This window comes from Radiomyces spectabilis (assembly GCF_025331425.1).
Source record: "Radiomyces spectabilis strain NRRL 2753 chromosome Unknown BYT42scaffold_3, whole genome shotgun sequence".
Taxonomy (NCBI): domain Eukaryota; kingdom Fungi; phylum Mucoromycota; class Mucoromycetes; order Mucorales; family Radiomycetaceae; genus Radiomyces; species Radiomyces spectabilis.
In genome coordinates, this window is record NW_026251928.1 from 1,029,718 (window position 1) to 1,056,822 (window position 27,105).

General features: G+C 43.3%; 8 protein-coding genes across 8 annotated transcripts; 4 read left to right on the top strand and 4 right to left on the bottom strand.

The window, feature by feature from the left end:
• The first annotated feature begins 1,148 nt into the window (after positions 1-1,148).
• Positions 1,149-5,740, top strand: BYT42DRAFT_510668 (nucleoside phosphatase family-domain-containing protein). The gene is made up of 14 exons (XM_051565145.1): positions 1,149-1,363; positions 1,476-1,486; positions 1,554-1,610; positions 1,699-1,771; positions 1,830-1,916; positions 1,987-2,004; positions 2,088-2,202; positions 2,284-2,650; positions 2,730-3,120; positions 3,189-3,331; positions 3,467-3,646; positions 4,023-4,206; positions 4,291-4,683; positions 4,746-5,740. The coding sequence occupies exons 1-14, from the start codon at positions 1,201-1,203 to the stop codon at positions 5,591-5,593; spliced, it is 3,030 nt and encodes a 1,009-aa protein (XP_051426135.1). The 5' UTR covers positions 1,149-1,200; the 3' UTR covers positions 5,594-5,740.
• BYT42DRAFT_559714 (uncharacterized protein) lies at positions 5,741-11,173 on the bottom strand. Its single transcript, XM_051567150.1, has 21 exons — positions 10,404-11,173; positions 10,153-10,275; positions 9,954-10,071; positions 9,732-9,853; positions 9,607-9,656; positions 9,419-9,538; positions 9,284-9,364; positions 9,080-9,218; positions 8,965-9,005; positions 8,734-8,850; positions 8,567-8,670; positions 8,383-8,508; positions 8,302-8,325; positions 8,181-8,217; positions 7,829-8,116; positions 7,680-7,759; positions 7,004-7,623; positions 6,754-6,939; positions 6,634-6,684; positions 6,497-6,567; positions 5,741-6,421 (listed from the first exon to the last, which is right to left on the bottom strand). The coding sequence occupies exons 1-21, from the start codon at positions 10,733-10,735 to the stop codon at positions 5,916-5,918; spliced, it is 3,336 nt and encodes a 1,111-aa protein (XP_051426136.1). The 5' UTR covers positions 10,736-11,173; the 3' UTR covers positions 5,741-5,915.
• Positions 11,174-12,019: 846 nt separating this feature from the next.
• Positions 12,020-12,360, bottom strand: BYT42DRAFT_486670 (ribosomal protein S25; the record flags this gene model as incomplete). The annotated part of the gene is made up of 2 exons (XM_051563758.1): positions 12,020-12,042; positions 12,117-12,360. Coding segments are annotated over 2 exons (267 nt in total), but the record flags the coding sequence as incomplete, so codon positions are not given.
• On the bottom strand, positions 12,236-12,898 carry BYT42DRAFT_559716 (uncharacterized protein). Its single transcript, XM_051567151.1, has one exon. It carries the CDS (start codon positions 12,810-12,812, stop codon positions 12,624-12,626), a length of 189 nt encoding a protein of 62 aa, XP_051426138.1. The 5' UTR covers positions 12,813-12,898; the 3' UTR covers positions 12,236-12,623.
• A 484-nt stretch (positions 12,899-13,382) lies between these two features.
• BYT42DRAFT_559723 (uncharacterized protein) lies at positions 13,383-14,020 on the top strand. The gene is made up of 2 exons (XM_051567152.1): positions 13,383-13,630; positions 13,683-14,020. Exons 1-2 carry the CDS (start codon positions 13,595-13,597, stop codon positions 13,833-13,835), a joined length of 189 nt encoding a protein of 62 aa, XP_051426139.1. The 5' UTR covers positions 13,383-13,594; the 3' UTR covers positions 13,836-14,020.
• Positions 14,021-15,869: 1,849 nt separating this feature from the next.
• On the top strand, positions 15,870-16,156 carry BYT42DRAFT_471012 (uncharacterized protein; the record flags this gene model as incomplete). Its single annotated transcript, XM_051563563.1, has 2 exons — positions 15,870-15,992; positions 16,070-16,156. Coding segments are annotated over 2 exons (210 nt in total), but the record flags the coding sequence as incomplete, so codon positions are not given.
• Positions 16,157-16,295: 139 nt separating this feature from the next.
• BYT42DRAFT_491740 (uncharacterized protein) lies at positions 16,296-21,269 on the top strand (the record flags this gene model as incomplete). Its single annotated transcript, XM_051564100.1, has 22 exons — positions 16,296-16,397; positions 16,460-16,575; positions 16,637-16,696; positions 16,774-17,293; positions 17,354-17,509; positions 17,574-17,678; positions 17,736-17,891; positions 17,932-18,006; positions 18,216-18,283; positions 18,342-18,469; positions 18,523-18,613; positions 18,676-18,808; positions 18,875-19,081; positions 19,166-19,375; positions 19,570-19,638; positions 19,702-19,871; positions 19,933-20,254; positions 20,323-20,498; positions 20,562-20,647; positions 20,717-20,784; positions 20,874-21,070; positions 21,137-21,269. 22 exons carry the CDS (start codon positions 16,296-16,298, stop codon positions 21,267-21,269), a joined length of 3,348 nt encoding a protein of 1,115 aa, XP_051426141.1.
• Positions 21,270-21,503: 234 nt separating this feature from the next.
• On the bottom strand, positions 21,504-26,548 carry BYT42DRAFT_559728 (uncharacterized protein). Its single transcript, XM_051567153.1, has 7 exons — positions 24,910-26,548; positions 24,665-24,813; positions 24,481-24,556; positions 23,557-24,406; positions 22,615-23,446; positions 22,408-22,490; positions 21,504-22,341 (listed from the first exon to the last, which is right to left on the bottom strand). The coding sequence occupies exons 1-7, from the start codon at positions 26,416-26,418 to the stop codon at positions 21,755-21,757; spliced, it is 4,086 nt and encodes a 1,361-aa protein (XP_051426142.1). The 5' UTR covers positions 26,419-26,548; the 3' UTR covers positions 21,504-21,754.
• Between the last annotated feature and the right edge of the window lie 557 nt (positions 26,549-27,105).

Genomic DNA, 27,105 nt, shown 5'->3' on the forward strand with positions numbered 1-27,105 from the left:
GCAAAACAATGTGTAGCTTTACGATATTTCATCATACTAGCAATCCAATGGACCATTAGGTTTCATAACAAAGTGTGAAAATTTTCCATGATTTTCCCCACAATGGATATTAAAAAAATCGACATGATTTTCATCTCTTTCCTCGGAAGACATGTCACAAAAGGTGAGACTTTTTTTTATTCCCGTCACTACCGATATTTACAGCATCCTCTTGAGTGTCCCGATTTTCCTTACTCGGATCATGACAGTTGTAAAATCGTAAAGATGATTAAAAAAAAATACCATTTCCAAGGTATATTTTTTTACGTCTTGGATGCTTTTTTTTTCACCTTCTCCATTGTCCTTCATCTTTTTCACAAGTTTTCCCACAGAATGAGTGGAATAACCCAGGATCGTTTATACCACATCCAATGATGTTATCCAGGAAACTCTGGAACAACGGATTTTCCTTATCTCTATCCAAAAACAAAGAAAGGTACAACAGTGTCAATTTTCCAGCCACCCCGGTTTGGGGGCATGAATTATCGTTGTAGTATCAAGGGCAATCGAGTCATTCTGATCATGGACCCATGGATGAACCGTGTTATCCTTTAGAGACAATGGCGGAATTGAAATGGCATAATAAAACATCTTTTTGTCACTGTTAAACCCCACAAACCCGACATCCTACGGTTTCCCATTGGTCCCATACCGTTGCGCAAAAGGATGGGGAAAATCTGATCATAAAATCATATCCCGGTAAGCTGAGTTTGAAATCCGTTCCTGTGCCAATGGGATGCCCTTTGCGTTCTGCACTATTCGTTGTGTGCCCGCCAGGATGGATCGGGTCATGTTGTGGCTTTACTCCTCCATGGCTGGTCGTCAGTATCGGTAATGCATTGGAATTACATGCATTGTATGCAATAGTCCAGTGTAAACGGTATGTTTTGGAGTGAAACCGATGGAATTGCAATGGAAACTTAATGGAAATTGGGATTTTTGTGTCTCTTTGGCTGGACGGAACTTTGTTGAAACCGGTTCCTGTTGTAGGTGTCACATACAGGGCATCTATATCCAAAATAGCCTCCTAAAGGGGAATGATTACCGTTTCCGGGACGCATACCGCGCTTTCGATTTTTTTTTTTTCTAATGTATATAAATGAAAGGTAATTTCTTCGTTTCGGATCTTACGTTTGTCTTCCTTTCAAGCTCAAAGGAAAAATGCTCGTAAAATCACTCTTGGTGCTGGCCGCCACTCTTGGAGCTGTTGCCGCTCATCCTCTCGAGAAGAGACAACAACCCGATGCTGTTGAGACTCCTGATTTGGATCTCCAACCTTTGCACTGGGGTGATGTGAACTTCATCCAAACTACTGACACCCACGGTAAGTCCATTTGTTACCTTCCCTTTGATCTTTAAAGAACAAGATCGAAACAAGACTATTTGAAACACTTGATAACGGAAATGACTCATTCCTTTTTTTTTTGTTTATCTAGGTTGGCTGCAGGTGCGATATCACAGTTGTCTCTTTTTCGTTTTTTGAAAGAATGAATTAAACTGACAGATCTATTCAGGGACACGTGTTGCAACCGCAATACAACGGTGACTTGGGTGATTTCTACTCTTTCGTGGTACGTAGTCACTCTTTTACATATACCCATGTTGTCCCATTTTATCACTTTTTTTTTCTTAATGTATGTTTCTCATTTTGGTATCTAGGTTCGCATGAAGGAGAAGGCTCGCAAGATGAAGAAGGATTTGTTTGTCGTTGACTGTGGTGACACTCACGATGGTAAGCACGGAATTTCAGAGAAATACCGTGGTACACCAGTCTAACCCATTTCACATAGGCAATGGTCTTAGTGACACAACTCAACCCAAGGGAAAAGAAACCCAACCTTTGTTGAAGAAAATCCCGTATGACATCCTTTCTATTGGTAAGTTTAATTTCCCCGTCCGCCTTTTTTTGTTCATTTTAGCAAGAAAAATACTTATTTTCCATTTTAGGCAACCACGAACTTTATGGTAAAATATTAAACCATCCGGATGGAACCCAGGCAACAACACAGTCCGCTCACCCACCATCTTTTTTTTTTTCCTCTGTTTAGTGAACAACGTTACCATTGATGTCGTCAACAACTACATCGACCACTGGAAGGGTCGTTACCTCGCTGCTAATGTTTACTTCAAGGATCTCCACACCAACAAGACTGTTCCCATTGCGTAAGTGTTTACGGAAACTTTCAAATTTTCCACCCTTTCGAGAAAAACTAATTTAAACTCCTCTTCAAAAAAACCATTTAGTGACAAGTACACCTACTTCAAGGGCAAGTACGGCACTCGCGTTCTCGCTCTCGGTTTCCTCTTCAACTTCCACGGTAACGATGACTTGTCTGTCGTTAAGCCTATTGTTGAGGAAGTCAAGGAACCCTGGTTCAAGAAGGCCATGACTTCTCACAAGCCTGATATCATTGTCCTCTTTGGTCACGTCGGTCTCCGCTTCCAGGAAATGCAAGATGCTCTTGCCGCTGTCCGTCAATATTACCCCTACCTTCCCGTCGCTATCATGGGTGGCCATACCCATATTCGTGACTTTGCTGTCTACGATCGCTGGGCCGCTGGTGTCCAGGGTGGTCGCTACTTGGAATCCGTTGCTTGGATGTCCCTTGATGTAAGCTTCTATTCATTTATTACTTGCCCTGACTATTTATATTGACATGCCTCTCTTTTTCGCTTTTTTTTTTTCCCAGGGTGTCAAAGAATCCACCAAGTATGTGAAGAAGCACGGTTACAACGGCCCTACTCCTTCTTCCAACATCACCTTCCACCGCCGTTACCTCGACCAGAACCGCAAGACCTACATTTTCCACACCACCAAGACTGCCAAGAAGTTCGATACCAAGGAGGGCAAGTCCATCAGCAAGCGTGTCACCAAGTTGCGCCACAAGTTGGACCTCGCTGAACCCTATGGCTGCGCTCCTCAGGATTACTACGTCACCGCCGCTCCCGTCAACAGCACCGACAGCATCTACGATTTGGTCACCAACGGTATCATGGCTCACACCGTCGTTGATTCTTCTCGCAAGAACCCTGCTTTCTATCTTATCAACACTGGTGGTATCCGTTACGATGTCTACAAGGGTATGTATGACAATTTGTCGTCCAAGTAGTCCAGACTTACTCAACCTTTTTTTATTTTATTTTTGCAGGTCCTTTCACTCTTGACAACATGTACCAGGTTTCTCCCTTCGGTGACAACTTCTACTACTTGGCCGATGTTCCACACAGCGCTGCTAAGCAGATGTTGGATATCATCAACGAGCAAGGTGAATTGAAGAAGCGTGATAACACTGTGTGGCCCCACGCTCCTCGTTACAACTACGACATTGAAGAAGCCTACGAAATGTCGCACTACAACCGTCGTGCTGAACAGACCTACGGCTACGTCACCAAGGATGACTATGGCACCGATGGTGATGATACCAAGCACATCCCCAACCCTTACTTCAAGGCTCCTGTCTTTGCTGGTTCCCGCTTGCCCGAGAACGCCACCGATGATACTCTCATTGATGTCGTCTTTGTCGAATTCATGAACAAGCAGATGGAACTTGTCGCTTACTCCTTGACCAACAAGAACTTCACCGCTCAGCTCTACGGTTCCAAGGAAGTCAACTCCAGCAGCATGTGGCAGATCTATGCCAGAGAACAATGGTCTCAGCACTGCGAAAAGAAATAAATGTATAAATAGTTTTTTCCTCTTAAATAAATAAAATGCAAGGTCATTTTTTTAATAGTTATTTATTTCATTCGTCCATCTTTCAAGTCTTTACGCGTTGATTGTCTTGCATTCTATTTTCTTGTCTTGATCTGTCATTGTCTTTTTGCTTTCTCTTTGCCATGTTGATTGGTCCTACATAATTCTCGCTCGGAGTTTGGGAGCGTTCTCAGGGTGTTGAACAGTGCAAAGGTTCGGACTTGGTTTTTCCGAGCTTTGTTCTTTTTTTCTTTTTCAACTCATGGCCACATCACCCCCATTGAAAAAGCGCGGTCCACAGACGCCCTACACTGCTCTGCGTAATACGGCCAAGCAATCAGCCAAGACGAAACAATCGACAACAGGCGTACGATTGTCATTGGCAGCCTTGGGGCTGTTGCTCGCCATCATTGTCTATATCATTCCTGACTCCAAGCTCTTTTCACTGTTCCATTCCCCTTCTTCCAACAGCGGTACGTGTGATGCCTGGATAGGTAGATAAATAAAAAGACGACAAAAACATGATAATTAATGATATGCATGGCTTGGGAAAGCAGTGTCCTGCAGTAAATATGCATTGATGATCGATGCCGGGTCCACTGGTTCGCGTATTCATGTCTATCGATTCCATCAGTGTGCGGCGGGTGATCATATCGAACTGGAAGATGAAGAATTATTTGAGCAGACCATTCCGGGGTTATCTGCCTATGCAGATAGTCCACAAAAGGCGGCGGAATCACTCGATGTGCTTCTTCAAGCCGCCGTCAAGGTGGTGCCACAGGTGTTGCAACGCAAGACCCCCATCGCTGTCAAGGCGACAGCAGGCTTAAGATTGCTCGGTGACGAAAAAAGCGATAATATCCTGCAAGCCGTCAATGCCCACTTGAAAAAACGATACCCTTTTCCCATCGCCGATGATGGCGTCTCTATCATGGATGGTCGTGATGAAGGTATTCTTCATATCATTGTGTGAACGTCTCCTGCAGGACTGACCAAGGTTGGTGTAATTTAGGTGTTTACGCATGGGTGACGGTCAACTTTTTGCTCGGCAAATTACGTGCCACTTCCGAGACTCGTCCCTCCACGGCCGCCGTGTTCGATCTTGGTGGTGGATCGACTCAAATCGTGTTTGAACCCGATACCCTGGAAAGTGGAGAATTATTGGACATGCCAGAGGGAGATCACAAATACGTATTAACCTACGGAAAAAGAGATTACCTGCTGTATCAGCATTCCTATCTCGGCTATGGTCTGATGGAAGCCCGAAAACGAATGCACAAAAAAATTATTCAAGTTGGTCAAAACGCTTCCGTGATGATCAACCCATGCCTGCCCCCGGAATTCAGTTGGCCCTTTGAAAAGTATCAACAACCAGAAGACCCTTCGGTCTCATTTACGGCGGGGGGATCTTACAGTGATTGTACATCCATTGTGGACGATTTGCTGAACAAGGAAGCCATGTGTCTTGCCCCTCCCTGTTCCTTTGACGGCATCCATCAACCTCCCATCTCGGAAGCTTTCCGTGAAGGCCCCATTTACATCTTTTCGTACTTTTACGATCGCACTCAGCCGCTCGGTCTGCCCGCCAATTTCCGCTTGCCGGAGCTTGCCAAGCTCACCGACAAAGTCTGCTCGGGCGAATTCCTCGCCGGTGTGAAAGATCCTGCCCTGAAAGCCGAAATGCTCGATCGTCCAGAGTGGTGTCTGGATTTATCATACATTTACGGTCTTTTAGCTCACGGTTACGAGATTCCCGATGATCGCATGATCAGTATTGCTAAGAAAATCAATGGCGTTGAAACCGGATGGTGCCTTGGAGCGGCCATTGCCATGCTTGACGAAAACTCACTTCATGAGTAGAAAAAAAATGGTCTTTTCGGCTCTCATTGATCTGCCAGCCGACTATCGTGCCTATTCCCTGCATACCTGCATTATCACTTACTGTCCATATTCGCACACGTGTTGTTCAATTATCACCTCCCTTTTTTTAGACAATAATCCAAGAGCACTTGAACTTTTTTTTTACTTTATTTGCAGCATTTGATTTTCTCAGCGAGAAAAAAAAAATTGTCCAAACAAATTCCATGGAATGAATATCGATTCATTGTAAGCTGGGGGGTTTCAAAAACTAAAGTAGACAAAGCATAGTGATAGATTACATCTTTTCTTTTTTTGTTCCTGACTAAGCATACCCTGGTCGAGAGAGAATATAAACAACGTCATCTTCTTTGAGCAAAAGAGACGGGACAGGATTGGTATACACAAACGGCAATTCATTACCAAAAGCTTCGCTGGGTGCACGTAATAAGCCAATGGGCAAGATGCCTTGGTCCAATAGTAAGGATTCAAACATAAAGGCAAACGTTTGATTGACAAATTCGGGTGGTATAGGGATGCTGGTAAGGTGAGGGGCTTGGATGGTGGCGGTGGTCATGGTGGTGACCCGATCCGAGGTGGCTAGTAAGTAAGCCGCCGAACCGTCGCATAAAGGACCCGGCATACCACACAATGTCTTGATGATGGAAACGATATCAGGCTTATAGTACGTCTGACTTAGTAGTACGTTGCTGAGAAGACTGTCGGCTACGACGTCGCCGGCAGCGTACGCCGGGGTATAAAATACATCAATCTCCTCCGCTACATCTTTTCCTTGCAACAAATGCATGAATTTGATATTGTACTTGTCCACTAGCATAGTTTGTATGAGCGATTGGTTCCTGATTTTTTTCAGAGTAGTTTATCCATGCGCTTTTCTTCACTTACCGAGGTTCACAATAGTATAAGAATGATTAGGACGCTCTTGAAGTAATAAGTCCATGATATGACTCGCCATGCTAGTTGCAAATAAAAAGAAGGGGGGGATCAGTTTTACATAACATTGACGCTTGGATCATTCTTACATGGCAGGACTGTCTGAATTACGCTCATACTGATAAAGGTACTCTTTTTCGCTGTAAATTACCATCGATGATTTAACCGACCGTTCAATTTCAGTGTCTTGGGATGATCCACATACTTACCTCATCACGACGACTTGTTTCGCCCGCCGTATACCTGCTCGAAGCAGATCGTCCGGATAACGACAGTTGCCTTCCATAAAGTAAACTCGGGGAAACATGTTGATCATTTCAAAGATTTTGGGTTTGGGGAGTTTACTGCAGAGAAGCACGATATCTTGCAATTCATGGGGTTTCATGTGAGGCGATCTATACAATAACGTCGTTAGCCCAATTCGATGAACCATACGAAAAACACTACGAGGTACGGTACCTGAGATTATAGATGAATTTGAAAATATTAATCACTTCTCGATGGAGACAAACAAGGATATGGTTCTCCACACCCTCTGTGGATTGAATCACAATATCGTCCAAGACGGCCGGCTTGTCCAGTAAATAGCATAAGGGCACGGCTGTATCTTGATTGGCGTCTGGCAAAGGATCTTTTCCAAGTCTTTTGATTAAGGTACGACTGCCTGTAAGGAGAGCATGACGCGGGGACGGTAGTTTACTGATGCGGTAGATCTGTTCATGTAATTTCTGATGAATCGTTGACTTAAGCGAAGGTTCTCCTCGGGTGTTGTTGTCACTGCTGGACATGGCTTCCATTCCAACACTCTCGGATGCTGCTGGGCAGGGAACATGCATATCTGTTGTTTGTTGCTGAACGCGTCGCTGATTTTCCATGGTCCGAATAGTTTGCCACACATAGATGGAATTCATATGCTCGATATCTCGAATCTCCTTTGGACTTTCCGCTATAAACACACACAAATCGGCGCTTTTGATCGTGTAATCATGGCATGGATTAAGCAAGATTTCATAATCGTTGCGTTCGGGAACAAATGTTTTGATGGCAAATAGAATAGCTTGACATTCCTTGTAAATGATCTAAGCCATGCGAGACGTTAGAACAACACATGCAAAACAATGCATGCTATACGTACCCAGGCAGCATAGGCGAATCTGAGCCCAATGATACACTGAGTGGCGGGCGCCATGTAGATTTCATTGCATGAACCGTCATCTGCATCGATGATGTTTTTACTTGGCTCGTCCGTTACGAATCATTACATTTAATCGACATGTTACTCACCATATTGTGCTTGCCATGATTCATCGTATTGGTTGAGCGGTTGTCTCTGATGCAACAGATTCGTCAATACAGTAGATACGCCACGACATCGGCAGTTCATGGCAAGCAGATACTGCTTGAATTCCCGCAGACAAATGATTTCTTGCGCAACTTTTTGGTAGATCGCCGTGCTGGGAGACAGATTGTACGTGTAGATCGGCACGTTGTGGCTCACCGTGTAGCAGTAAAGCGACCATAACCGCACCGTATTACGTTCATCTTCCTTATTAGGCTCCGTAGCATTCTGATCTAGAACAGCAAGAGATGTGAGCGATACCGTACTGGGAATGATGCTCGCTCTTGTTAATGTTACCAGATATCGTGAAAATGGCCTTGGCGTATCGTGCTTGCTTTTAACATTTCGATATAAAAAAATTAAACTCAGTCCTGGTGAATGCGTTCAATCAACAATGTTAGGCAAAAATGATTGTTACCACACGTTGTAAGGTTTTCTCGCTCTAGAAAATATCATGAGTATTCCAAAAAATTTATGACGTTTCCCCAGTATGTCTTACCAAAACCGACCCGTGGAGAAACCGAATACGGTGGCCCCACATTGAGTTTCTTTCCATAAGCTTCAATTCCTCCGACGGTTTATTGATATCCAGAAACACCATATTCAAATGCGACTCGGCGTTTTCCTGTAGATAGACTTTTACAATGGCGATATCGTTTATGTGTTGCAGCAAAATCACTTACGGTGTTCACAAACCCGTCCACGATTTCATTCACCTGATCGGGCGTAAATGTACCAACGATAAGAATAAAAGGCATGGATCCCTTACCAATATGCCCTCCCCCATCTATTTCAGAAAAAGACATTATTATCTTGATGAAAAATCAGACCTTACCGCATCATCACTTACCATTCTCTTGACTGAGGGTCTCTGATACGCCAGCGATCAATGTTGGAAGAACAGCCAAAGAGATCACAATGAGGAGCATCATAACGATACGGCTCGCTTCCGTGGTAGGCGTGATGTCTATTTGTCACACACGGTTCAATTCATTGCAACCAAAAAAGAGAGAATGAACCATGTCAAACAGCCCCTTTCTTGATTTGCATATTTTGATTCCCGAGAAACTTGGCATCTTACCGCCATATCCGACCGTAGAGAGCGTCACCATCACGACATAGCTGATCATTCGTTATTATGCATTGTCTCTTTAAACCATGACGATCCAAGGTTTTTAAGGTTGTCGATCACTTACAGCGAATCCAGTATGGTGTAACTGTCGGAACCAAAGGTGGCTTCACAATACTGAAAGGCGGCCGAGCCGTTATACATGAGAGCAACAATGGTCCCAATCAAGTGAGCGAATTTGTACTTTAGAGGATCGAGGGCCTTGTCTAAAACTCGATTGAATTATCCTGCTCTTTTCCTGTCGGGTTCTCATTTGTATAGTCAAATCTACCTGTCATCTGGAGATTGATTTTGATTTTCATGACACTCTTGATCCGTAGAAGCAAAATCCAGCTTCGCAGAAAATAAGGCACTAGAATCCCATAATCAATATTCACAGAAATAGACACTATGTCTGCGCACATACCATAAAGGTACTGGCCATGCTCAATGAAATTAGATACCAAAAATGGAATAGTGGTAAGCAATTCAATGAAGCAACGGAAACTCAAGAGGACAGACATGGGATATTGGGTCATGAAAAAACCTAATCAAGCAATATGAGATAATGGGAACCATCAATTACCATACCAAGCGTAACCTAAAATCTCTTACGGATGGTGAAAGAACCAAAGTCCCATATACTCAATAGTTGGCAGATGAACCTGTTCAGTTCATAATAATAAATTAGGTATTTCTTACCCCATGATCGACCATGCTATATGAATTTTGAAGGTTACCACAAATCGTAGGTGCGGTGCTTGTAGAGCCAGAAAGGTTCAAGGTCTACGGCGAATTCTTGCTTCATCTCAAATAGGTAAGCCAAACAGAAAAGCAAATCGACCAATAAGTCGAGTTTCACCTGTTAATGTCGGAAACGCAATAGTTATTAGTCTCATGACTTGATGTGGAGAACGACATATGTAGATAACAGAGGAAAAAAGAGATTGCATTTTACATACAAATAAAACAATCGTTCGATTGGCGAACAGCACGCATTTGATGGCCGACACATAAGCGTTGTAATTTAGATAATATTGAAAACTTCGAATGATGCTATACACTTCGTACTTTTCGTCGCTAAAGAAAAAAAAAGTTAGAAAACGGAATCATCAGCGCAGTGGAGCTGCAGATAAAACGTGTCTATTATGGAAATCTTACCGGGCATTCTTCCGACTGTTTCTGTATTTGGCTCTGACCGTACTTAAATTGACGTGGGTTCGACGCATCAACAGTTGATCTAGAGAAGAAGAAGAAGGGATCGAAGCAATCACTTCTTGAGCACTGTTTCAAGTTTTTTGCTGATTAGCCTATCCATGGTATTCCCCTTTTTTTCATTTTTTTTTCATTTTAAACAAATCATAAATTCAGGGGCCAAGACCCTCCAAAAAAAAAAAAAAAAAAAATCTTACGTCGGGTTTAATGCGGGTAATACGAGGTCAGTAGGTGGTTCGTCTTCGCTTTCTGATAGGTTCTTTTTGTTGGGGAGAATATCGGAGAAGCTTGGCAGAATGGGTCGCGAGCAATGGCGCCGTTGCATTCGTTGTTTCCTGCGTTTGCTGATTTTGCTGATAATCTCGTCAGCGTCACTGCTGGCTCTGGAAGACGTATCGTCACTGGAAACGGAATGGTCACGGTGAACTAGAGTATTGGAATGGCGAAAGGCACCATAATCAGTCGAGTCGGCACACAGAGCACTTTCTTCGTCGGAAGGCATAGCAGTACAAGTGGTTCCGCTGGGCATTGCATTGGAACAAAGAAGAGGAAAGGAAAAAGAAAAAAAAAAAGTCAATCTCACAGAAACAAGGTTCAAAGCCTTACTTTGACCGAAAAGGGTCAAGTCACACCAAACTATTTCGTCCTTTGGTCAATATTCTCCAACACATACAGTGGACTGATCCTGAGGCATTTTGAGGCAATTATCCCTTTTGTTTTTCCTTGCACCGATCTCTCTCTTTCCCTCCTATCGAAAGATTTACCATCTGCACGTGGGTCATTCCAATGAACTATACAAAAAACGCTTTATTTTAGGCGCCAAAATTTTCTTGTGTCGTTGTCGCGGAACTGTACAGATTACCAGCAAAGCCTTCCACTTCTGTGGCACCCCTTTTTTTTCATCCAGATGTGTCAAAATCTATTGCGATAGACCTTTGCACTCCCATCAAAGCTCAATGAAAAATGCCTCAATCGTGTATTTCAATCATAGCTTGGCTGTTTATTGACATTTAAGCTTTTTTTTTTTTTTTTTCTTTTTCTGTTTATTGAGTCTCATCGTGTTGTGCTTGGAATGTGTATAAAAAATTCGCCAAATGAGGGTTCTGGACAGCGGAGACAATATTAACAAGCAGTCCATTTTCGCACTCCTACTCCGCAGAGCCAAAAAAAAAAATATTTAAGTTGGTGACAAATTTTTTTTTTCAGCTCTTTAAAAACCAAGGGCATGAACAGAGTCGTAGTTTGAGCGAGAATCTTCACGGTGGCCAAACTGCGCTATTCATTCCCGCGAAGGAACCACGCGACTGTCATTTTTTGGCAGCCGGTGCTTTGGATATCCTAGTTATCTTTTGGAAAGCCATGCCTTTTCATGGCTTCATCCGCTAGACGCTAATCCAATCTGCACAAACATCATCTTCTATCTACTGTAAACAAAAACATAAATGAAAAAATCCTACAAAAAAAAATACATCATGAACTGAGTAATCTACTCATTATTTTGTATGCGATGGGCATGACCTTTTTGTGTTGCAACAGACAAGAAGACAAACCCCAACATTCAAACATGGAGTCTACAGAAAAAAATAGTGTTTATGACTAACCAAAGCACCACTAGTCTGGAGCAACGAAACTATACCGTTTCATATCTGATCAAGTATCTTATTATTGCAAACCATGGATAAAGATTCGTCATTTTCGAAATAGAGACATAGTGGATATGGTTTAAATACACGCAGCTGTCAAAGATTTAACGCTTTTTATTTCAATGAACAAGAAAAATTTACTCCTCGTCGGATTCGGCAGCCTTGGCCTTCTTCTCATCACCAGTAGCACGGGCTGCAAGAAAAGAACAAAAAATAATCAATCAATTAGTGATCCACTTCCAATAAAAATTTAGTCTGAATACGTACTGTAGATGATTTGAGCGTGGTGGCGGGAGATGGGCTTGATAAGACCCTGAGCCTCGAGTTCGCGGATAGCGATACGGGCAAGAGAACCGTTCAAACGAAGACGATCAACCAACACAGACTGCGAGATGAGCTTGTAGGTGGGGACCTCCTTGAAGAGACGTTCATAGGTAGGCTTGTCGAGGACAACCATGTTGTTGGACTTGTCCTTGACCTTCTTGGCAGACCACTTCTTCTTGGCCTTCTTACCTCCGGAAGAGGAGCTAGGCTTGGCAGCAACGTCCTTTTTAGCCTAGAAAAAGGTATCGCAATACATCATTTAGTCTCTCTTGTAACTATACGACAGGATCCCAGGTGCCCATTATCCTTCTTCCAAGAATGGTCATTTCCCTCTTCCGTACTGCATTGGCAATTTGAATTTCTGCTCTCTCATGTCATCGTCCGTTTCACTAGTGAAAAATTCGGCCTTGTGTCGCTGATGATGGCTGTACCACTGCTACTGAACCATCGTCAAACGGTGCTGGAAATCGAAAGTTGGATGATAAAACGCATTCCATCGATGTATCCAGAATCAAGGCTCGGATGGATGGATGGACGAAGTTGATGTTGGATGGATGCGGGTTCAATGACGGATGGATGAATGTTGTGACGAGACGATGCGAGCGAGAGCAGAAGCCAAGTATCTGAGGGGAATGCCATCCATCACTTCCACACACGCTACAACAGATTGCTTCCGTATTCTCTTCACACCATGTTAACTTATAGGATCGATACTCACCATGATGGATTAGAGGAGGAATAACTGAATGCAAGCCGAACCTGCCTTTGTAAAGGCCGCGGGCCTTCGCGGAGTCTGGTAAAAAATCGTCACACTTGCGGATTTTTTTAGGAGGCCGCTTCTTTGCGAACCGGTGGCTGTCGAACCGTGCAAGCCTCCTCACCCTGGATGAATGACTTCTATTAAAACACGTTTGGCAGTCAAAGAAAAAGGCTGTCTTGAAACTCTGTTGACTTTGTATTGCAATATGTGGTTAATTTCTTGCCTTTTACAAAAGGTCCTTTTTTTTTCTGGTCGTCTACCCTTCGCTTCTCAGTCAACTTTGCCTGTCACGAACTAGTGGGGTTTGATTCTCCGCCTGGATGCTTCCCGGACATTGAAAGCTCCCAAAGCACCTGCTTTCTGAGCTTTCAGCATAAATGAATGCACGCGATCCAAGAAATAGAGGCAAAGGCACTTCTTTGCAGCCGCAAGGCCTTATCAATCGAAATGGGATACAACCTGTACGGTCAGTGTAAGTAATAACGGTTGGACGGTGGCCCACCCATCTTGATGATTCACACCAATGTGTTGGTAGCAATACACCACCACTGGGGACCGGTACACCCAAAGTCAAGCCAGCGTAAGTCATGGCACCATTTCTACGCCTTGGAAATGGAAAGCCTCTTTTTGCTTAACGATAAACATTATTGATAGTGTTCCCATGACAACTCCAGTGATGGAACGAAAATCGCACGAAGTATGACTAGGCCGCTGAGGGGCGGATGGTTTTTACTAATTTGTATTGTTAGATGCTCCGAAAAAATAACGAAGAATACCGAATGCGGCAAGCGGCTAAGAATGCTTTAGCATTAAGCCAAAGTACGTCCTACGGTTATTATATCTCCAAGCCATCGAAATTTGATAATACTCTTATCCCTGCTATACCGCGAAGAAAAGCATAGTCTGTCACAATCATCCGGCTCTTATATAACTCTTTCCATTTTGTTTTGTCCTTGTCGCCTTACTACATCACCACATCATTTTGCACTAGAGATCCGCCTGCAATATTCTCTTTCATTACATACATAATCTCATTTTTTTCTGGAAAAAAAGTTTCGCCAAATGTCATCGATGCAAATATCATCTCTTTTTTTTTAGTGAAGTTATGCACTGTTAGTTAGAGAGGCATGAAACCCTATAACCAAGATGGCGATTTTTTTTTTTAGGGTTAGGTTTTTACCACCGAATTTGATCAAGTTACTAGAGGACCAATATGTGTTTTGTGTCGATGATCCGTTTGCGGCAGGTGCGAACCTTTGAACGGATATTATCAAACGTGAGGGAAATCTTCCTGTCACATGGGGATGAAAAAAGTTTTTTTTTTTTTTTCATTTTCCGGCAATCTGATAGTGGTTCACAACTCGAATGAAGCATATCCGTAAGCTGGTCATGACTTGTATGCATGGGTTGGCTTATATGCGTGGTGTAAAGGCATACGCATCAGTGGGTAAATAAAATGGCACCGCATCACATGACGGCCTGAATGGTTTGCGCTCAACACAGGAAAGACCAATAAATAAGTAAAGCGAATACACTATGTGTGCGCACGTAACACTACTCTACGTATTAGTAAACTACTTCCATACGTGAGATCCTCGCACTAACGGAAGTCCTGCGTTTTATAACTCAAAGGAACCTGCGGGCCAAATGGATTGAAATCATGCTTCACCATTTTCCGTGGCCGCGCGCCGAGGTGAGTCCCAATTTAACATATGGCGCTTCTCAAATGTCGTCTGTGGCATGCTTTTGCAGTAAAATATGCCTTTCTATGACTGCAGCAATGAAGAAAATTAGAACCGAATTTATATTAAACATGCAAAGGCCCGATGTGGTGAGGTGGTCCGATTTCTATTCCTCCATACGACAATAGCACCATTGATATATTGAACAGCAATTCCCTTTGGTTATGCAGGGTTGCGTGCACGGCTCGGCAATGGTTTCTTCCGTTGAAATAGCGACGTAAGCTTTACTCCTTGTTCAAAGGTGTGTTGATGAAACAAGAAGAAAAAAAAAAACGGCCGCTTTTGTATGGATCCTGGCCCCGCTGATCAGCCTGAGATGAAAACAGTGTGGTAAACCAAACAAGCATCAGCCGATGTATCATTCGTGCATACATATTGTCAACGAATACAAAAGGAAAAAGGGAAAAAATAGAGATACTGTCTACACTTCATGTGGCGAAAAAAAAAAAAAAAAAAAAGTATTTCGTATGACCGTCAGAACCTCACAGTCTAGAATCGATGATTGATTCTTTTCAGCTTGGATTCATTTCTCCTTGATTTGACAACGTTGGTGAGATTTTGATGTATACGGACGAATGAAAATAGGAGATACGCAGATGATGGAATCGTATGCAGCCCGTATATGATATTTAAATACCTTGGGTTCCCCCTTTTTCCCAATCCAATTTCTCCTTCCGTTTATTGTATTCCTGAATCAGCGACATCAACATTTTATTTTTTGCGCCTTTCCACATTATCTACCATGACCCACTTGCAATCCTTGGGCACCCTCTTTCTGCTCGTCACTGTCATGATCGTCTACGGTGTACTTGCCGCACCGGCTCCTGAACCGGACCCAGCCAAAGTAGGATGCGTAGCAAACACAGCCACGACCCACAGTCCGTTTTGCACACCATAGGAAAACTACATCAAACCTACGGAAAACATTTTCATAATTTATACGAGTCAAGTGATAATTCTATCCAAAAAAAAAGCTCCACCATCATTATCATTATTATGTATCCATTATTTTTGTTGTTTATTATTGACTGTCGACGTTTGGAGCTTGTTATTCATCCGTTGATTCTATTAAAAAGGGCCAATTTTTCATATTGGGGACTGCCAAAATCATGACTTTTTTGAGAATGAAAAAAAAAGGGCCTCACGTTCAGAGTGACAGCATTATCATTGGAGATCACCCCATTTTGATGTGCCATGTCCCACATTGATAAGCTCGCCATTCTGGGCGTACGTTCTTTTAGCCCTGAAGAGCCGCAATATATCAAGTTTTACTCGCCTTTTACCCTGATTGTTGGACCTAATGGTTCCGGGAAAACAGTGTGTGTCCCTTTCCATTGTAGTCGACCTACCGCGCCCGACCTCACTTTCACTAATCAATTCCTCTGCATTCACAGACCATAATTGAATGTTTAAAGTATGCATGTACAGGCGATCTACCGCCTAATAGTAAAGGTGGTGCCTTTATTCACGATACCAAAGTATGTTGTATGCGTGGGCTGCGGCTCAAACAAAAAAGATGCATAAAGAATGAGCTGATGACCCATTTTTCACCAGGTGGCGGGTATGACCGAAGTCAAAGCCCAGATTCGCCTCAAATTCGTCAATGTCAATCGTCAGCATATGATCTGCAGCCGATCGCTTTCCCTCACCCAAAGAAAGAATACCGTGTCGCAGAAGACATTGGACAACACGTTACAACGCAAAGATCCGCAAACAGGCGAGGTACCGAAGAAAGAGCGACCACGGATAAGAATGGATGACTCATGTGGAAAATTTGAGTATAGGTGGTCAGTGTCAGTTCGCGTTGTGCTGATATGGATGCCGAACTACCGGTTCATTTAGGGGTACCAAAAGCCATCCTTGATAATGTGATTTTCTGCCATCAAGAAGACAGTAATTGGTAAGGGAAACTGCTCTTCAGAGAGATTTATGGATCTCGCTTCTCACTTCTTTTTTTCTAGGCCATTAGCCGAACCTGGCACACTGAAGAAAAAGTTTGACGAGATTTTGGCTTCCACCAAGTAAGCGCTGTAATCGGCCGCTTGTTGCGATTTTATCAGCCATCACTGACGTCAATACCCGTTTTCCTTTTTCGCAGATATACCAAAGCGCTGGACAGTATTAAAGATATTCGTAAAAAGAAGGCTCAGGAAATTCGCGTAGATCAAGTGAAATTGGAACAGTTGAAAACCGATATTGAAAAGGCACAGAGACTGCGTTACAACATTGACGACTTGCAAAAAAGAATGGCAAACAAACAGGAGCAAATTGCCACGGTGGATCAGCAATTGAACGAGACAGCTCATGAGATCGATTCATTACTGCAAGTTTTCCAGCGGGCCGAAGCGATCGAGAGTCGGTTGGCACAAACACAACATCAGAAAAAAATGCTCCAAGATACAATGCAAGATATTGCCAAAAATCTTACCGAGCGTCACGAATCTGATGAAGAGATACGAGAACTGCTGACTCAATATCAATCCCGCAGTAACACAGATGAAGAGGCCAAGGAAGACCTCATGTTCGAAAAGTCAAGAATTGAGAGACAACTTCAAACTGCACGGTCCGCCATCTCCGAAAAATTAACCGCAGTTGGAAGATTGGAAGCGGCGGCCGAGGTAAGACACCATTTCTTTTTGTCTTTATGCTTTGATGACCTTATTTAATACTTTGAATAGAGCAACGAGCAGCGGCTTCAGGAACGACGTCGGTTGCTGGAACAGGCCAACATTGAATTGGATCTGGGGATTTCGTCGTTTCAAGATATAGAAGGATCCATGGAAATTCTGAGAAATTTGGTGCGGTCCCGAGAAGAAAACCTGTCCAAATTGAAAGTAAGAGCGCAATTTAATAACGTTACAACAAGTGTCATCATTATTTAATAACAACGCTGTGTAGCTGGAAGCTCGTCGCCATCAAACCGAATTGTCCAATGCACTTCAAAATTTGCGCAGCGAAAGAGCGGGCATGGAACAAGGCAATAAATTTACAAAGCAGCAAATGGTAACGACAAGGAAATGATGATAATAGCAAACGGGGGAATTCATCCATGATTTGTAGGAGCAAACCAAAGCCCTTATCAGAAAGCTGGATCTTCAATTGGCCGATCTCAGCATTACAGAGACCGATCTTGATTTGGCTAAGAAAAAGTTAAGCAAGCAGGTAAAAAGGAAAATACCCTATATGCGTTGTGTCACTATCATCGTTACTCAAAAGGTTTGATAATCTATAGGAAGAAGAATTACGACAATTGCAGGCGCAATCCTCTTCGCGCAATATGAATGACTTGTTAAATCAAAAGGAGCGTGTTCTGCGTGATTTGGATGATCAAGTGAGCAACTTGAGTGACGAAATGTCGCTGTTGACACGACAGGGCGACACACGTGCTAAACTGTCCATGAAACGAACCGATCATGAAACCAAGGTCGATGCAGCCCGGTGCATGTAAGCGTCTCCACTGTCACTGTTCAGAATGAAAATGAGAAACGGGCGTCATAAATTGATCAAATGTTTATCAGCTTTGAGGATTGCAAACGTGAGATTCAGCATCAGATGCAGCGCCAGCCTACCTTGGAGTCTCTGGAAAACGACGTGAAGTCTTTGCTTCAGTAGGTCTCAGAGACTTGTTTGGTTTAGTCTCATACTAACCGTCTCCCTTTTTTTCAGGTCCAAAGCCGATAAAGTGATGCAGAAACAAACATCACAGGAACATAAGAGCAGAGAACTGTCGGCAGTCCAGGCACGACTTTCACTGGCACAGAAAAATTTGGATGAAAAGCGAAAAGACAGTCAAGGTACTTAAGAAATATCAGGCATCATACCAGCACTCTAATTCTATCGATCACAGAGTTGGAGCAAAATATACAGACTGTGTGCGGAAGCACGTCCGTCCCAGAAGAATTGGACCAACTTGATCACACTTTGCAGGATTATCGAGAGTAAGTGTCGCAATGCGACGTGGTGTATGTTGATTTGACGTAGATCGCTCATCGTATCTTAGAAAAATTGCGGCATTTGGCGGAGCCGAACTCATGTATAAGCGATTCTTGAAGCGTACGCAGCAAGACAGTCACTGCCCTCTCTGCGTCCGACGGTTCAGTGCAGATGATGAACTGACCGCTTTCATGAAAAAGGTGACTTGAGGTCTTTCTGACCTGAAGCTGTGTTCTTTCGTACTGATATACTCCATTGATGTCTAGCTTGAAACCACCATGGCCAAGATTCCTGATCAACAGCGGGAACTCAAGAAAGCCTTGGCCGAGTGCGTTCAGCGACAGACGCGTGTTAAAGCGCTTTCAGGGCCCTGGGAAAAGCTGCAAACCGTTCGTCAGGAGATTGACGATCTTCGAGGATCGGTGAAAGCTTACGAGAAAGAAAAGAACGAAGCTGCGCGGGAAGCAGATGGGGTAAAATAATTAGGATTGGGAACATGGCTTTGCCCAGAACGATTTTTTACTCATCATTTCATCCATTGCTGACCAACCATATAGTTAAGCGATGAGTTAATGGCGCTACAGTCTGAGAAACAGCAATTGGAGTCGTTACTGAAGCGGTCTGAAGAAGTGAGTCGGTATCAGCGCGAGTGCAAGCAGCTGGAAGAAGAGATTGGTCGCTTGGAAGCTGAATTACGAAAAACGGGGTCCACACGGACCGTGACGGAATGTCAGAATGAAATTGAAGCGCTTTCCGATAAAAGGTTGGTTCGGAACTACAGAGCAATGTTATCATCAAGTAAGAGGGCTTAGGGATGGTTTGTTTTAGCAAATTGGTCCGTCGGGAGATCAAGCGACTACACGATGACCGTGAGCTTTCGATGCGGGAGTTACAGAGCGCCGAGAATGCTGTTCGTGATGCCAAAGATAAAGTGACCCAATTACAGCACGAAATTGATAAGCGCCATCAATTGCAGCAGCAATTGAAACAAGCGCATGATGAATCCAACGAGGCCTCAAAGAAAATCAAGGTATGTTCTTGTAAATCTGGTTCCTCAAAGGGTAGAGACTGACCATGCCCATTGTCACGTTAGGAATTTGATCAGAAAATCGAACCGTTCAACGAACAAATTGAACGGGCTTCCACCAAGCTTACGCAAGCTCAGAATTCGTGGCAGACAAAGCAAGACGAAGGGGCAACATTGGTGAATCAAGCGCGACAAAATCTGTCTCGGTTACAGACCCTCAACGAGCAGATTAACCGGTAAGTCGGTGTTGGCAGAACTCCTTTTCGTTATCTAAAACCTCGTCGTCCTGTATTGTAGGTTTGAAGAAAACATGGGAAGGGAGCATCTGGAAAAATTGTTGAACGAAAGACGAAATTTGGAAACCAAAGTGACCGATCTACTGGGAAAACAGGATGTCACCGAACAAAAAATCCGGGCTCTTGAAAAAGAACTGTTGGACCGCAAAGGAATTGAAAGAGAACTGAACGACCACTTGCGATACCGTTCCATGAAGCAGCAGTGGAAGGATTGTGATCGTCAACTCTCGGAATTGCGGGTCGAACAACAGCAGTTTGAGAAATCGAGCTACGAACGGCAATTACAAAAACTGCAAGATACCCAAGCCAAATTAATAGACTCGGTAAATTAAAGAAACGTGTGCCTTTAACGTATACTTTTTCTGTGTTATTGACTGACAGCTTTCCACAGCGTGGCCGACTTCACGGCGAAGTTCGACAGATGAAGGATCAGATTGACCGCTACAAGGGTGATTTGACCACCGATTACAGCAACGTGGAAGACAATTATCGGCGACAATTTATTCAAGTGAAAACCAACGAAATGGCGATTTCGGATCTTGAGATCTACAGTAAAGCTTTGGAAGGGTAAGGTGGAACAGATATACAGTCATGGCTTTCACACTCATTCAATTATCTTTTCTTCCTTAGCGCCATTATGCGTTATCATTCACTGAAAATGCAAGATTTAAACAAGATTATCCGTGATCTGTGGGTCAATACATATCAAGGCGGTGGTATGGATCATTGTTTATGAGCGTTGTTGATGGCATATCGGGTTTTGTATACTTAAAATGATGCCTTAGATATCGATTACATCGAAGTACGATCCGATAATGAGGGATCAGCGAGCAATCGATCTTACAACTATCGTGTAAGTGCTTGTCCCACGCAGAGGTTGTTTCCGTGAGATCTATTCATATGAACCTGACACAATGACTTTTTTTTTTGGTGGTGTGTTAGGTTGTCATGATAAAGAATGGCAAAGAATTAAATATGCGTGGTCGATGTAGCGCAGGACAAAAAGTGTTGACCTCGACGATTGTCCGGTTAGCACTAGCGGAAACATTCTGTATTCATTGCGGTATTCTAACGCTCGATGAACCTACCACCAATTTGGACCGCGAGAATATCGAAAGTCTAGCGGCTAGTCTTGGAAGGTGCGTATGATTTACCGTTTTGCAATGGTTTTAGATAATTTTGTGATGCTGATTCAATGAGGATAGGATTATTCAAACGCGAAGAGCTCAGTCTAATTTTCAGCTGATTGTAATCACTCACGATGAGTTATTTGTCGAATACTTGGCACGCTCCGATGTCACCGACTTTTATTATCGCGTATCCAAGGACGCAAAGTAAGTACTGGACTACACATCGGTTTGTGGAGTCAGCCATTCTAATATTCCTTTCTTTTGCGTCTAGTCAATACAGCATCATTCGAAGACAGGGAATTCATGTCAATCCCACCTAATTTTTGGATTGGCTTTCGCACCACCTCCAACTACTATTTTTTTTTTATATATCTCCAATCCTGTGTATATTATTCATCGCATTGCATCGCATCATTCAAACTTTATAAACCAAAAAGCTTTTCACTGTTCTATTACAATTAAAATATTTTTATGTTTAAATATCCTTGTTGTTATTCATACATTGCAGATTGCTCTAAGAAAAAAAAAGTTGGGAAGATGTAGAATGAGATACGAAGATAAAAGAAAAAACAACAAATAAACCAAATAAAAAAAGATACTACAAATACATGACATTAGAGGAAAGGGGAGGATGACAGGAGGAAAAGATATTCTGGGAGAGTGAAAGACAATCTTGACAGGAGGGAATATTATCTATCTGTCACTCGTCTGATCATCCGTGGATTTCTTTTCTACTCGTCCATCGTGTTGAACGAGTTCTATTTCACGGACGATATCGTTGTCGTAAGGAATATATTGATGAATGTAATGTTTTGCCGATACGCGTGGGATAAAGCAGGCAACGACGGTGAGCATGAGTGTAAGCCAATAAAGACCCGTGCCAAATAGCCGTGCTTGCCCTGCGAAGATGAAGGTGTTGAAGCAAGAATAGACACCGACAAAGGCATAGTAAACAAGGATGGAAAGCGAGATGATCAACACCTGGATCCATGTGTAACTGTACAAGGAGAAAGCGACAAACAAGTTGGCCACGATTACGGTAATACTTGAAACGATGGTGCCGATCTCGTAAACGCCATTTTGACTATATCCGTTCGGATCCGGCGAACCTCCGAGCAGTAACATGTACGGGAAGAAGAAACACACGGTGGACTGGAAAATGGAATCGACAATGGTCATCCAGAATCGCCACACTTTAAACTTGTCGTTACGGATACCCATGCGATACAATTCCGGATAGCATAACGAGATGCGCGCGCTGAGATCTTGATCCCAGATACCTAAAATCCAATCAAGGTTAGTTCGATATCGGTCATCCCCCCATAAACAGCGTAATTCAAATTTACCCAAAAAGATAATCGGCAACGACGTGAAAACAAGATTATATAATGTGACCAGTGCATAATCAAACATCATAGTACCATTAAACCTAAAATAAAGAAAAATAAATTGATAAGCATCCATTTTTCTTGGCTTTTCCTTAACTCATACATTCGCTCCTCTTTTTTTTTTCCACGTCCCCCTTTCAATGTGATTATCAGAAAAATACTTACTGACAGAAAATTTGGTACCAGAAAAGGACAAAAGTCCATACAATGTTCTTGAAAAAGAAACCCATGATCATTTCGGCAGTTCGGAGGTAAGACCAACGTCCGTGAATGAGCAACAATTTACGTAGATATCTGAACTGAGCAATGGCATAGTCGGACGCCATGACGGCTTGTCGACCTTCGACACCCGAAATACCAATACCCACGTTCGCTTCTTGAATCATTGATACGTCGTTGGCACCGTCACCGATAGCCAGGGTCATCACTTTCAATCCTTTCTTGACAAGGGTCACGACCTGTGCTTTCTGCTTTGGACTGACACGACAACAGATCACACTGGCACATCGCATACCGAGTTCCAGCACCTTGTGTCTCGTTTTCGGTTCAAGCGCGTATTTCAACGTCATGCCGTCAATGACCAGAGCTCGTTTTTTTGATAGATCATCATCGTCTGTGGAGCTCAACGCATCGTCCAGCTGTTTGTTTGTTTCCTCGCGTGTCTGTCCTTTGACAATCAACAGGTCCATATCCGGGGTAATCAAATTGCAGGAGTAACCAATATTGATGGCCGTTTCCGATTTATCGCCCGTCAAAACCCACAATTTGATACCGGACTGAGACAACTCGGCAATGGTTTCAGGAACACCTTCTTGCAGACGATCTTCAATAGCGGTACCACCCATTAACAGCATGTCTCGCTCAATCTCTTCACATACTTCATCCAACTTTTCCTCGCGACCGTGGATACTCGCACTGGCCTCCTGGAATCGTCGATTCCATGATTTGTACTCTTCCGGGGCGATGAAACGATACGCAAGACACAATGTACGAAGACCTATTGACAAAAAAGTCAGATCATCTCTGGAAACCATTTTATGATCACCGCCACGGTGGTACAAAAAAGTGTGCCAAGAGGGGTTGCGATAAACGGGACGGGTTCCCTACCTTCATTGGCGAATTCTTCGAGATCAGAGCTGGTGTGTTCCTGGAGTTGTCGTTGTGCTTTTTCCAGTTCCAGTTGATCACCAAAGTCGTTGCAGAGACGTTCGTAAATGACCGAGTCGGCACCTTTACAGAGAAGGACGATGCGATCGCTGTCACGAGGTTTTACAATAACACTCATACGTTTGCGGGCTGAGTTGAATTCAAGGACATTCAGTAAATCGAACGTCTTCAATTCACCCATGACATTGACGGAAAGCACATTGGATTCGCGGCCTAGAAAGACAAATCCCAGATCTCGCGCTGTGGCCACCAGGGCTGCTTCATCGGGGGACTGCGCTTTGAATTCAATGGCATCCTTGTTTTCTTCATCTGGTCGCTCAGCGATCACAGTATGACACAAGGCAAGGGTTAAAAAGAAGTGGGTCAGAGAGGTGGCGTGGCTGTCCTTTTTGGCAAGATCATCGAAAAGTTTAGGGTCGATAAAGGTGGGATTGGGACCCAAGTGAGGATTGTCGAACAAATCGGCTTGCTTCTGATACATTTCCTTTTTCGCGATTTCCAGCTGATCGGTGTCGTCGTCCACATTCGGCACCGTGTCCGAAGATTCACTGACCTTGCCTTTTTCACGAATCTCAGCTCCCATCATGGCTTCAGTTTTGCCAAGACCATAGGCGACGCCATTAATGGTACATTTGCGATACTCCATCACGTTTTGCGTCAAGGTGCCCGTTTTGTCGGAAAAGATATACTCGATCTGACCCAAATCGTCTGAAATATTCCAGGTTTTCGCAATACACGGCGTGTCCGTCTCTTCGTGATACATATCAATATCGGCATAGATAAAATACGCCTACAGCATCAAGAACAATCATGGGCGTTAAATGAGCATTCGATATATTTATCATCTCCACGCATTGAACTTACAGCCAGTGTTTTTACAATTTCGACGGATATATACAAGGAAATGGGGACAATGTTCTGATACAAAATCAAGGTCACCCTGTGACAAGCAAACAACATTGAATTAATCAGCAACAATTCAAGCCCGCAGTAGCCAAAAACAACAACAACAAATAACAAAAAGCAAGTCCGTGAAGCTAAGACTTACCAAAAAGTGATGAAACCGAGAAAATGACGACTGGTGCCTTCAATGCCGTAATCAAAATACCGGGACGACCCACTTGCATCAAACTGGACACTGGACATGATGGATGAAATGATACAAATGACGGCAAGAATACCAAAGTTTGCAATGACCTAAACGAAAAGAACCCAAACCACATGATTGCATTTAGACAAGACCAAGACCAAGGTTCAGAAGAAGAAAAAGAAAACAAAAAGCCCAAAACTTACATGTGGATTCGTGGCTTTAGCAATCTTACTGCGTTTGGAAGGCGTTCTTCCGGAATTCATCATAATCTTGGTATCATCGCCTGTATACACTACGATGCCGATCATCCATCGAGTGTTTCGCAATACGCAACCACGAAGCAGTAAATTGCTGTAAGTAACGGCTTCGGTCTTTTGGTGGGAAACGGTAGTCTCGTTTTCATCGGGCTGATCAATTTCCCATCGAAGAACGCCATTGAATTGGTAAATGTTGGCATGCGGTGGTTCGGTTTCGATATAGAATCGACCGCGTTCACAATCGTGGACGGTGCGAAGATCGCCTGTGGCATTCAAACCTTGCCGTACTTTGAGGTTGGTTTCGCCATCGAGATTTTGAGTTTCAATATAACATAAATTATCAGTTTCAGAAGTGGATAGAATTACAATATCGGCCGGAACGTCTTCGTCGTTGCGCACCATGATATAATCGCCTACACTGACATCCTGCCACGAGATCTCTTGCCACCAAACTTTACAGTTTGGCGAAGGAGGGTCGCCGGGAGCCAAATCACCGCATCCGCTGCCACCCGGGTTGATGGTCGAGGGCCGACGGTTCTGGGATGGCGCTCGATACAGAACGGAATGGGGAATGCTTCCGGGACGATAAAACTTTTCACGACGATTGGGATTCGGTTTGAAGATGTTGCTCAGTTCGGACCGCAGTGTATCGGATCGCTGGCGAACGGTGGAAAACATCTTTTTCGAGGGAGGAGGCTGCGGTATTCGCTCATCATTGACTTTGAGATACGTATTGTCGGGGACAGTAGTCGGTGACGGACGGTAAGGTTCGGAACGAGGCGCTTGTTGCGTGCGTTCGGTCAATGGTGCTTTTTCATCGAAATCGACGTCGGCTCGTTTGATGGGTTTATCTTTGACGGAGGCCAAGCGGTAAGCGTGAGAGTAACGATTGTCGACGCCGGCCAATGAACAAAAGAAGCCCAGAACCACGTAAAGGAACTGCCAAGACCCTTGTGGACCTTGAGGAACATTGACGTTACGCCAATGACTGAGGGTCAATGTCTTGGCGTGATTGACTCGTTGATCGCTTTGATTTCGTTTCCAATCTTCGATACCGTCTTTAAGACCTGTGATGATCAGGATGGCAATAAGAGGTAATGCTGAAACGGCGGGTTCGGTGACGCCGAATAAAGGTATGCATTGAAGAATGACAAGAAATAAGAAATAAAGATTGGCGACGTTGCGAAATTGTTCAAATAGATTTTTTGGTATAAAGGACAGCGGGGTGTATTTGGCGGTACGAATGCGGTTGGGAACATAATGTTCTTTGATTCGGTTGCCCTTGTCATCGTACTCGTAATGAGGCAGAGGCATATTGACGTATATTTTTCGACGTTGCTGCATATAAGAGGACGTCGACTCTGTCCGTCGTAATTCTCTCGATTGCTCCTCATCGTTGAGCCTCTGTTTCGCCTCCCGATTGAACAGAGCTTTCAATCGTAGTCGTTTACTCATTTAGGCGATGAGAGTTTATATGTAGTTTGGATCGGTCAGTCTAAAAACCACACACAAAACACCAAAGCAAAAAAGCAATAAAAAAGTAGAAAAAAAGAGTAGAGTAAAAAAAGACTAAAAAAAGAACAACCTAATGGCAAAAAACTATGGTTTTCCCAAAAATCTCTGATTTTTTTTTTTTCGGTCCGTTGGTGCCATGCCTTTTTTTTTTTTTTCAAATGGCACGGATAATTATTTATTCCATCTCTTTTTGTGTCGTGCAACAGTAAAGTTTATAAAAAAATTTCATCATTTCAGCTACATTTTTTCTCTACCATGTAGACAAAAAAAAAGTTGGGGGTTTAAACCACCAAAGGGAGCACTAGAATTTATAGCAGACGAAAAGAGAGAGAGAGAAAAAAAAAAGGGGGGGGGGTGGGTGGAAAGAGAGAATAGCAAGTATTGCACGTTAGGTGAGACAAAAAAGCTAAAATGGAAAGAGAAAATGAAAATTGTTACAGACGTGGAAGAAATAATGTCCAAGCTTATCATTATCAAATGATGACAGAAAAACAATGCGCAGCCATTGAACTTGCTTATAATTGTAGTTATTTTGCTTGGTCTTTTACCAATAAAAACATCTAAGAAGAAAAACCACCTTTACCCCTTTCAAACCTTTTTCTGATCCGCAGTCGGCTACACGGTTTT

What these genes read in the sequence shown, in the direction of transcription:
- BYT42DRAFT_510668 (XM_051565145.1), top strand. Translation starts at nt 1,201, where the DNA reads ATGCTCGTAAAATCACTCTTGGTGCTGGCCGCCACTCTTGGAGCTGTT. An exon ending in TTCCCCTTCTTCCAACAGCG is followed by an intron (nt 4,207 to 4,290) that starts GTACGTGTGATG and finishes TTGGGAAAGCAG; the next exon opens with TGTCCTGCAGTAAATATGCA. An exon ending in CATGGATGGTCGTGATGAAG is followed by an intron (nt 4,684 to 4,745) that starts GTATTCTTCATA and finishes GGTGTAATTTAG; the next exon opens with GTGTTTACGCATGGGTGACG.
- BYT42DRAFT_559714 (XM_051567150.1), bottom strand. Translation starts at nt 10,735, where the DNA reads ATGCCCAGCGGAACCACTTGTACTGCTATGCCTTCCGACGAAGAAAGT. An exon ending in GACCCTCAGTCAAGAGAATG is followed by an intron (nt 8,671 to 8,733) that starts GTAAGTGATGAT and finishes TTTCTGAAATAG; the next exon opens with ATGGGGGAGGGCATATTGGT. An exon ending in ATCATGGCAAGCACAATATG is followed by an intron (nt 7,760 to 7,828) that starts GTGAGTAACATG and finishes TCATCGATGCAG; the next exon opens with ATGACGGTTCATGCAATGAA.
- BYT42DRAFT_559716 (XM_051567151.1), bottom strand. Translation starts at nt 12,812, where the DNA reads ATGGCATTCCCCTCAGATACTTGGCTTCTGCTCTCGCTCGCATCGTCT.
- BYT42DRAFT_559723 (XM_051567152.1), top strand. Translation starts at nt 13,595, where the DNA reads ATGACAACTCCAGTGATGGAACGAAAATCGCACGAA. An exon ending in TGGAACGAAAATCGCACGAA is followed by an intron (nt 13,631 to 13,682) that starts GTATGACTAGGC and finishes TTGTATTGTTAG; the next exon opens with ATGCTCCGAAAAAATAACGA.
- BYT42DRAFT_559728 (XM_051567153.1), bottom strand. Translation starts at nt 26,418, where the DNA reads ATGAGTAAACGACTACGATTGAAAGCTCTGTTCAATCGGGAGGCGAAA. An exon ending in AAATTGTAAAAACACTGGCT is followed by an intron (nt 24,407 to 24,480) that starts GTAAGTTCAATG and finishes TTGATGCTGTAG; the next exon opens with GCGTATTTTATCTATGCCGA. An exon ending in TGGTACCAAATTTTCTGTCA is followed by an intron (nt 22,491 to 22,614) that starts GTAAGTATTTTT and finishes TCTTTATTTTAG; the next exon opens with GTTTAATGGTACTATGATGT.